Source organism: Aptenodytes forsteri, unplaced genomic scaffold (genome assembly GCF_000699145.1).
Source record: "Aptenodytes forsteri isolate BGI_AS27 unplaced genomic scaffold, ASM69914v1 Scaffold14, whole genome shotgun sequence".
NCBI lineage: Eukaryota > Metazoa > Chordata > Aves > Sphenisciformes > Spheniscidae > Aptenodytes > Aptenodytes forsteri.
Window position 1 is genome coordinate 1206527 of NW_008794457.1, and position 10187 is coordinate 1216713.

At 65.1% G+C, this 10187-nt stretch overlaps 1 protein-coding gene across 1 annotated transcript in view; it reads left to right on the forward strand.

The window, feature by feature from the left end:
* FAM65A (family with sequence similarity 65 member A) overlaps positions 1 to 10187 on the forward strand; it is an 18888-nt gene that overhangs the window by 1605 nt on the left and 7096 nt on the right. Inside the window, 11 exon segments of the mRNA XM_019475011.1 lie at positions 4205 to 4331; positions 6681 to 6830; positions 7169 to 7247; positions 7567 to 7590; positions 8119 to 8172; positions 8280 to 8432; positions 8515 to 8578; positions 8657 to 8700; positions 8899 to 9024; positions 9239 to 9387; positions 9618 to 9747. Of these exon segments, the coding sequence (XP_019330556.1) occupies positions 4205 to 4331; positions 6681 to 6830; positions 7169 to 7247; positions 7567 to 7590; positions 8119 to 8172; positions 8280 to 8432; positions 8515 to 8578; positions 8657 to 8700; positions 8899 to 9024; positions 9239 to 9387; positions 9618 to 9747 (1100 nt within the window).

Here is a 10187-nt window from a genome sequence, read left to right on the forward strand (position 1 = left end):
GCAGCGCCCAGGCTCCCTGTGACCAAGGCAGCATGGCGTCGGTCTCCGCGTGCTCCCGTCCTCTGTGCCGAGGAGGGACAAGGGGCAGCGGCAGGGAAGAGCTGCTCCAACCCACGCCGGGAGCCGGCCAAGGGCCGCCCCGGGGCCGGAAGGGGCCGTGGGGGGGCTGTGGTACGCGCCTGGGTTAGGGCAGCGGGGACGCAGCTGTGCAAACAAGGATGCAGCGGCTGGGCTGGAGGGAGCCGCGCCAATGGGCTGAGTTCGCAGGCTCCCGAGGTCGTCCCCGCCGTGCGCCCAAGGGACGCTCACGCAAGGGTGCCGGGGCCGGGGGGGGGGACGTGCCACTGGTGTGGCCTGGCAGGACCCGCCGCTTGCCACAGACACCACGGGCAGGATGGACTAGCCCGTGGCCACCGTGCAGTGCCCTCGTTGGGGGACACTGGTACCCGCTATGCCCGGGGTGGTGGCCCCACATGGGGACCACAGCCCAGCCCTGCCAGCCCCTCCTGGAGAAGCCCCTCAGGGGGCTGTGGGTGCCACTCCCCGGGGTCAGGGGTGCTGGAGGGTGCTGGGTTGGCCACCCCGGGCGTTGCTGGCCTCCAGTAAGTGACATTACTGGAAATGGTGGTCAGAGCCCCCCCAGCTCCCAGGGCTGCGGGGCTGTGGATTCGGGGGGAGCCACTTTGGGGCGTCTCCGACCAGGGCAGTGTTGATAAACCCGCCGGAGCGACCTGAGGCTGGTGTCTGAGTGTCGGAAACAGAAACCAGCTGGGACCAACCCAGCCGGTCGGACTCCCCCCTCCGCCACTCAGACCAGCATTCTTGGGATCCCAATCATCTCCAGAGCACCGGCGCTGGGAGAGGAGCCGGCGGCCGGGCTGGAGAGCCCCAGGGTGGGCTCCAGCACCTCCCGCAGTGCTGCCCGCCCAGCTGCTCGCACCTGGCTGCTCTGCCCTCTTGGACGCTGCCCACGGGCAGCGCTGGCTGGGGACAGACGGACAGACAGACAGACAGACTCCCAGGACTGTGTTTGCTACCCCAGGAGATCTGCAGACGATCTGTGGCGCAGGCACGGCAAGGTGAAAAGCTTGGTTGGGAGGCGGCTTTGTTAGCACCGAAGCCCTAATTAAGGGCGGGGGGCTGGCAGGGACTGGACCTTTGGGGCAGGATCTCTGCGGCTCCTTCTCAGGAGAGGGAGGGATGTGCTTGGGACTCAGTGTGTGGCAGGGACAGGAGTGTGCCGGTGCTCTGCCCGGTACCGACCTCCCGGTAAGCCCGGCATGGGGCTCACTGTGAGATGAGGGCGAGATGCGGTGGCCAGCTGCCCCTTCCAAGCATGCTCCGGGCTCTGCTCCTCACTGGGGCTGGCCGTGCTGCCATGGTACCAGGTACCTCTTATCTCGGTAATGTCAGGAATGCACCACGCCAGGGTTTTTTCCTCGGCCGTGAGCCAAACGTGCCAGGAGCGGAGACCCCGCGCCCTGCCTGCCCTGCCTCATGCAGGCAGAGCTGCCCTCCAGCACCCGGCTGGCTGCCTGTGTGTGTGCCAGGCTCGAGCATCCTTGGGGCTCCCGGGGCATCGCTCCAGCAGAAAGGGGGCACGGTGTCCCCCTCTTTGAAGGGGGTTTAGGGTGCAGGATGCCAGGCCTGGGGACGCAGGGCGCTGCGGCAGACAGGCTGGCGCTGGCAAGACGTGGCAGTGCCCGGGGCCAGGCGCTGGGCTGGCTGGCAGCAAGTGCTGGGGCTGCGCCATCCCTTGCTGCCGACTCAGGTCTGCACCCATCCTGCCGGCGATCTGGCCTCGTGGCACGGTGCATCGCAGGCGGGGTTTGGGGGGGAGCTGGGTCCCTGGGCTGGAGTGCAGGGACGTGGTCCTGCCAGCGGCCATCGCTCATGGCAGTGCTCCCTGTGCCAGTGCAGGAGCCTCAGGTGCCTGGGAGCGGTGCAGGTGGCTGCTGGAGCCTCTGAGGTGCCTGGGTGAGCAGCTGGGGATCGCTTGGACTCTCCTGAGGACTTGTGCTGGGGCACTGCTTTCCCACGGCACCCCCAGCATCCTTTTCCCCCTGTGATGCTAGCAGCATCCTTCTCCCCTCCAACAAACACCCTCAGCGTCCTTCTCCCCACTGCGGGCTCCTGCCTGGGTGACCCTCCTTAGAGCCCCGCCGTGCCCCGAGAAGGCAATGTGGGCTGGAGGATGGACTGGCAGGGCCGTGCTCACCCCATAGGAGCTGTGATGTGCCCCATGCATGGAGAGCCCCATTGTAGGGGTGGTGGGTGCTTTCCCTATAGATGAGCCGCTGTAACGCCCAGCCGGGGCAGCAAGCACGAGTGCCATGGGCATTGCTCGCTCAGTGGGGAGCAGATTAAAGAGCCCTGCAGAGGGTAATCTGCCCAGGCCCTGCAGGTCAGCTGGGCTGCCAGGGATTACAGCTCCTCTTAATGAGCTTAATTGGGCCAGTGTTGTCCTGGAAACTGGAGGGACTAGACTATCTCACCGAGATAACGGTGAGGCGGCGGGACCCACAGAGCGGCTCTGTGGTCCTGGGCTGGGACCTGAGTGCCAAGGGGGAACCAGATGGACCTGCTGCATCCCGGCTCCACTGGGATGGAGGTTATCGGCGGGGGGGGGGGGGGGGGGGCTGGTGGCTTTGACGAACGGCCCTGGCTCATCCCGGGCGCTGCGAATGCCTGGCCCCAGCCTGGCATGCAGGGAGGTGACGGCATGGCTGTGGGGCGGCGGGGAGCGCAGCACCGGGGGTGTCCCAGCCGGCGGCTGAGCAGGTGTGTGCCGCGCGGGGCCGGTTTGAGCTGGGCTCCCGGGCTCTGTTGTGCCGGGGGAAGGAGTGGGGACAGTGGTGGGAGCCCCAGCAGCGCCTGCGTCCCCGTGCCATCCTGGTGCTGCTGGGGCCAGGAGCTCGCTGCCAGCCATGCTGGGGGCAGGAGGAAAGGCAGAGTAAGCCCCTTAAGGCGTGGGGAGGCGGCTCTGGCCCCATCTGCCAGTGGGGGAAGCTGTGTGTCCCTAGGGCCCTGCCTGGCCTTCCCCGGCAGGGTGTGTGGCTGCCAGGCACCGTGTGAGCTCCTCCCCGGCAGCTCCTGGCTCCCCAGCCCGCAGCTAGGCTCTGGGGGCTGGTGGGGACAGAGGGACCGAGCTGGCGTCAGTGGTGGCTGGGATGAAGTGGAGCATCCAGCAGCCTCTGCCCTGCTCCTGCAGCTGCCCTGCAGGCTGGGCTCCTCCATGTGCCCAGCTGGCACTGCTGGGGGTGGCAGGGCCAGGAGAAGCCCCACACTCCCCTGCTTTTGCCTTGTGCTTTGGGCTGCCCTCCCCGAGCCCCGGCCAGGGCTGCAGCAATGCTCCCTGCGACGTGGGGTTGCAGCCGGGTCCGGGCCCGGGCCCCGAGACTCAGAAATCTGCTCCGTCCTGGCTGGCATCAACTGCACCGGCCGCTGTGGGGACAGGCAGGTACAGGCAGTGGTTTCGGGGCTCCTGGCATTGTCTCTGGCGCTGCCAGGAGCAGAAGGCAAGGCTGCAGTGGCCGTGGGGCTGGACACGTGCTGCCCGCACGGACTTTCCAGGGTCCAGCAGGGAATGGCTCGGCCTTTCCTTCCCCGACGCAGAGCTCCTGGCAAAGCCGGGGACTTTCCAAATCGCTTTGTTGCCTGTGGTTTTCCCTCCTGGTTGCTGGAGCGAGCGGAAGCGAGCACGGAGACAGCAAAGGGCTGGGTGGCTGGGTCTGGTCCCGCGCCCTTCCTGCCCCTGCAGCGGGGTACCACGGGCGACAGCAGGACACGGGACAAGGCAGGGTTCAGGAGGGGGTGGCGGGGCTGGGGCACAGCAGAGGGTTTGCCATGGTCATGTCTGGGAAGGGCCACGGTAGGCACTGGGCATCAGCCCCTTCCTGTGGCTCCCATGGGGCCAAGCTGGGACATATCCGTCTGTCTGTCCCCGCTGAGTGCTCACGGTGTCCGGAGCCCTTCTTCACCCAGGGCAGGGCACCGGCACCATCGCTGGGGACAGCATGGCACCTGCGTGGCCGGTGCCACCGGGAGTGTCCCTGGGCTGAGACGGAGGGAAGGCTCCCAGCCCGTGGGTGCCGTAGCCACCCTGGTCTGTGGGTGCCATTCCCATCCTGGTCTCGGTGGCAGCCCTGCTTGTGTGTGTTTCCCCACCTGGCTGCTGGTGACCCCGCTCTCTCGTGCCCCCCAGGGAGGCCCTCCAGGTCACACTCAACGATGTCGCTGTCTGTGCGCCCGCAGCGCCGAGTCCTCGTCACCAAGATCAATAGGAGCCAGTCCTTCGCTGGAGTGAACTCAACGGCCGACCGGCCCTTCAGGTAGGGGATGCGTGCTCCTGCTGCCTGCCACGAGGGGTGGGGAAGGCAACAGGGACAGGGACAGGCTTGGGCACGGTGGCGGGACCTGCTGCGCATCCTGAGGCGCCTTCCCAATCCACTGCCTGGCATCTCCCACAGGGACCTTTGTGGTACCTGGGGGATGTTGCACGGGGGACTGCAGGGAGCATCGAGGCCAGATGGGAGACAGAGCCCATCACCCCAACCCTCCGCTGCGCCGTGTCCCAGGCTGGGTGAGGACCCTGCAGCCCTGCAGCTGCTGCCACCAGAGCATGGAGGGGGCAGGTGTAGCTCACCCTCGTTCTTCAGCCAGCTCTTAAGAGCTTCCTTGTGACCATCTCATCATGTTTAATGGGTGCAGTGAAGGAGCTGGGGTGGCTTTGAAGCATTGTGTCTTGACGGCCTTGACATCCTGCGGCGGCCGGTTTCGGGGTTTGAGTGCTGGCGTGAATCAGGGTTTCCTCCGGGTCATTTCAAACCTGTTGCTGAAAGGTCTTATTGGCTGCCCGTCAGCTGTGTTGCGAGGAGCAGCCGTTCCCTACTCATCCTCTCCGGCCGCTGGCGATGTTATGGTCCCATCATACCCTTCCTCCTCTTCTCTGCTGAACCTCACGTCGGTGAGAACCACCCCACGCGCTGCTCATCCCCGCCACCCTCCTCCGCACCATCCCTGGCTCCTGGCTACCCTTTCGCAGGTGGTTGTCAGGACATGGGCATGTCACAGGTTTGGGCTGTGGGACTGCAGCATTTTAATGCTTTTAATCCCTTTTCCTAGCGCCCAGCCAGCCTCCTTACGTCCCAGTGCACCCACCGGTGCCGGGGGAGAGACATCTCTCAGCCAAATGGCTGGAGAAAGCAGTGCCAAGCTGCCTTGCCAGGCTATGGGCACTTTCACTGGGTGGGCACAAGCGCAGGTAGAGCCTCCCCATGCCTGGCAGCAGACCTCCAGCCCTGCTCGGCTCTTGTCCCCAGGTTCTGTCCAGCCTCTGGGCCAAGTGACACTTTCCAGGCCACTGGCACGTCGCTGGATCTGGGGGTGCCAGAGGGGCTCGCTTGGGGACAGGGAAGAGGGATGACTTTTGGATGCCCGTAGCCAAGTGGCTGGTGGGGACGTGCTTGTGGGAGATGCCTCCAGGGGCCCTGGAGGACGGGAATGAGGAGGGATGATGGAAATCAAGTGCTTACCCATCGCTCTGCCTTGGGAGGAGGCCAAGACATTCATTTCCCCCCACCAATGATTCGGGGAAGTCTTTTGGCCGCTCCTGCAAAGAGCGGCACAGGATGGGAGGTCCGGTCCGGGGCTGGGAACCGAGGAGGCCAGGGTGTCTCCTGGGCGCCGGTGGCGCGACGATGCGTTGGAAGGAGGAAGGGAAGAGCCGGTCTGAGCGGGGCGTGGCTCGCTGGGCTGGGGAGTGACTCCGTTGCACAAAGCAGGAAGGGTGGTTTTCGGGTCCTAGGTGCTGGGTCGGCCTCCCTTCTGGTCGGCTGGGGGAGGTCCCCAAGGCGGCGGTGGGGCAGGTGGAGGCAACAGGCAGCCAGCAGCTCCATACGACGGGTTTGGTGACATCTGGAGAGGCGTAGCATCAGTGAGGATATCCCTGCCCCGTGTCGCTGCACTGTGTGATGAGGTGACAGGGCTGCTTGTCCCTGGGATGCTCCCATGCTGCCACCCGCTGGGATCCTTGCCTGTCCCTGGCAGCACACAGCGGTAGGGCAGCAAGCCGATGGTGGCATGTGTCACCCTGCCACAGCGCCCAGACCACAGGGAGCATCTCCATGCCCCTGGCAACCCGGGGTGCTGGCGATGGAGCAGAGCATGGCCCCTTCGGAGGGTGGCCAGGGCTGGAGATGTCCCCACAGGCACCCCAGGAGTGCAGCTTGGCTCCGGCTGGTGCCAGCCCCTTTTGCCTTTGCTGCCTCCAGCTGGCGCCTGGGACCCCCACGCCTCCGCAGAGGCTACCCCACGGCCAGCCTCTCTGATCCCGCCGGGATGGGGTTAATTCCCTGCTCTTCTCCATCGCCAGCTTTGTGGGTTTCTCCTTGTCCTTCCCATGGCTTTGGGGCAGCCAAATGCATTGCCGGGGACTGCAGGCATGCGATGCAGGCAGCGCTGCCCAGCCTCACGGCCCCATCTCATCCGGCCCCGCTGGCCGGTTAGACTGGCTGCCGGGGAGTCCTGGGAAAGGCAAGCAGGTCCGGGTGGACCAGGCCTCTATCCTGGAGCTCCTTCTTGTCTCGAGACAGGGTGCCCGGCAGGCTGGGGCACCCCAGCGGACCCCAGTGCTGTGTGCTGACCCCGGCTGTCCCGGGTTTGCCTGCCTCTCTCCCCAGGAACCTTTCACCCTTCACCCCCACCGTCTCCCGCAAGACTGGCTCCAGGGTCAGTAGGATGTTCTCAATGTCCCACAAATCCCCACCACCCAAGGTGCCTCAGCCCAACCGCCTGGACGAGGTGTACGAAGCTCTCAAGAAGGGCCTGACGTAAGTACTGGGGCTCCCCGTGGCCGGGTGGTTGGAAGCAGGGAGCCCCTGAGGGGCACAGGGACAACTTGCCATGGGTTGGGGTTGGCAGCTCTCTGCCCTCACCAGGCAGGGACATACCAGGTCTCTTGGGCATAGTGCCTGGGCATCCCGGAGCTGCGTGGGGTCCCGTATCCCACCATGTTCCACGTAGAGGCACAAGTGGGCTCCCTCGCCTTGGTGCTGGAGAGGGAAGTGGGGATGCGGGGCCAGATGTGCTTGGGTTGGTGTGGTCTGTGGGTGGCAGGAGCCCTGGACACGGTGTCCCAGCCTGACCCCCGTGGTGTGGTTGCTCCCAGAGCCTACCTGGAGGTACACCAGCTGGAACTGGAGAAGCTCAGCACCCAGATCCGCGAGTCCAAGAGGAATTCGCGCCTGGTGAGTATTGCTTGGGAAGAGCCTTACGGGGAGCGGTGCTTTGGGCAGACGACTGGGGTTGTGGGCACGGCTGGGGCAGCTCGTGGTCCATCTGTGTCCCGGGGCAGAGCCTACTTCTGTGGGGACGTCAGGGGCCAACCTGGGCTCTGGTGTTGGGCTGCACGGGGCTCCTGTCCTACTGTCATGCACTCTCCAGCCCTGGCTGGGTGCTGCATATCCCTGCCGACATGCTATGGGTGGTGGGTGCGATGTGCTGGGTCTCCTTGGGTGGGCAGAGCTGGCTTTGTGCTGCGTCTTATCCCTCTCCTCTCTCCTCCAGGGCTTTCTCTACGATCTGGATAAGGTAAGCGGGATCAGTGCCCCATCCCCCTTGTCTCCCCCTTCCTAGCGCCTGGGATGTGCTACCGCCAGCCCCTCTCCGCTTGCACTGCCCCGCTGCCTGCCCCCGGTCCCCTGCCCGGCAGAGTCCCTGTGGGGTGGGATCAGGGCTGGGCGGGCAGTGTGGGTCTAGGCAGGGGATGAAGCAGAGACAGGCAGAGGCTTGTAACCCCCTTCTTGCAAACAAAAGCTGTTGCTGGTGAGTGCTGAGCCTGGATTAGCTCTGAGGCTGGGAGAAGAGCACCCTGGAGCCTGGCTTGTCTCCTGGGGGACCCTCCGGCGCAGGGGAGGCTGGAGGATGCTGCAGCACGTGGATGCAAGTGCAGCCTCTGCTCCGCTCACCGCCGGCTGCCACCCTGCACCTCCCAGGCAGGGCTGGTGACCAGAACCCATCCCAGCCGCAGCATGGGCACACAGTAGGGCACATCCTGACCTGCGGCTCCTTTGCGGAAGGGTTGGGCTGCCGCTCACGCCGTCTCCTCTGCTTTTCCAGCAAGTGAAGTCAATCGAGCGCTTCCTGCGTCGCCTGGAGTTTCATGCTAGCAAGGTGAGAGCTGGGGACCAGGGTCACCTTGGGACAATGTTGGTGCAGCGCTGGGATGCCGTGCTGTCCCCCACCCTGCCCCTCACTGCAGCTCGGGCCTGTCCTTGCAGATAGATGAGCTCTACGAGGCTTATTGCATCCAACGGCGGCTCCGCGATGGAGCCCACAACATGGTCAAGGCTTACAGCACGGGCTCGCCGGGCAGCCGGGAGGCACGTGAGAGCCTGGCTGAGGCCAGCAAGGGCTATAAGGAGTACACAGAGGTGAGACAGCTGGCTGGGGTGGGCTGGCAAGGTGCTGGGTCCCATGAGTGGCTGCTGATGGGTGCCGTCCGTCTGTCCCCAGAACATGTGTCTGTTGGAGAACGAGCTGGAGAGCCAGCTGGGCGAGTTCCACATCCGGATGAAAGGTAACACGTCTCGCTCCATCCCTGGCCCGCTGCCTGCCTGCCTGCTGCCTGCTGACGTCCCTCTGCCTTCTCTTGCAGGACTGGCAGGCTTTGCCCGGCTCTGTGCTGGTGACCAGTATGAGGTTGGTGGGACCATATGGTTTGGGATCTGCTCTTCTGCCCTTGGGGTGCCTGCGGGGCGTAGGTGGGCGCTGGTGTGGAGGGCACGTTGCAGGGCAGTGAAGGGTGGCACAGGTCCCTGGCCATGCCCGGGGACGCATAGAGAGCACCCACCACCCCAGCACTGTATCTACCCCACGCCCACATCTCTGCATCCCCAGATCTTCATGAAGTACGGACGGCAGCGGTGGAAGCTGCGGGGGCGCATCGAGGTGAACAGCAAGCAGGTGTGGGACAGCGAGGAAATGGTTTTCTTGCCCCTTGTCACCGAGTTCCTCTCCATCAAGGTACAGTGCAGAGGAGGGCAGGGATGGTGTGGGCCAGCTACCACCCTGCATCCTGGCAGGGCTTCCCTCCAGGACCTCACCTAGACCTCACTCTCACTGGGGTGGGAGGAGGCCGTCTGGTGGTGGTGGCACCCTGGCACACAGCATGGATGCAAACAGCATGGATAAGATGAAGCCCATGGCTTCATCTCATCTTCTTCTCCCTCTCCTCCAGGTGACAGAGCTAAAGAGCCTGGCCAACCACGTTGTGGTGGGCAATGTGTCCTGCGAGACCAAGGACCTCTTTGCGGCTCTGCCCCAAGTAGTGGCTGTGGATATCAACGACTTGGGCACCCTCAAACTCAGCCTGGAGGTGACCTGGAAGTGAGTGTCTCAGCAGGCATTGCTGGTAGCACGTGGCAGGGCTGGGGATGCCCGGCATGGCGTGGCAAGAGGTGGCCTGCCCCAGGCTCTCTCCCATCCCAAAACTGGGCTGCAATTATGGAAAACCAGAGCTGGACTGGATGGGGTCCTGGTGTCCTGCTTGCTGCAGAGTAGGGTTGAGACCCCCCCAGACTGGCACACACCCCTCACCTCCCTGCTCTCCTCCCCAGCCCCTTCGACAAGGACGACCAGCCCTCGGCAGCCAGCACCGTCAACAAGGCCTCCACGGTGAACAAGAGGTTCTCCACCTACAACCAGAGCCCGCCTGACACGCCGTCCTTGCGGGAACAGGCTTTCTACGTAAGTGTGGTGTTGGGCAGGGCAGCTCAGGAGAGGTGGCCCTTGGAGGGGTCCACACAGGGATGTGCCCAGGCTACGTCCCAGAGGGTGGCACGGCTCGGGCACGGGGGTGGGCAGCTCCTCTCCAGCCATCCAGCCACGGCTCCCCGGTACCGGCACCTGCTCCTCCCACACTCACAGCTCCTCTTCTCTCTGCCCAAGAGCCTGGGGCGGGCGGCTGACAAGCACGGTTGGTCCTTGCTGGACATCTTTCAGGAGACACTCTTCGAGAAGCTGTCTCAGAGCTGCTCCTGCGGTGACGTCTCCTCGGCCGAGCTCGGGAGATGGCCGCAGCAGGGCCGCGTAAGTGCGAGGGCTGGAGCCGGCCAGTAGCTTAGCCCAGCGGCGTGGCTGGCCCCCAGGAGACGCAGGCGCCCCCCTTCCCCCCCTCCCCCTCGCCC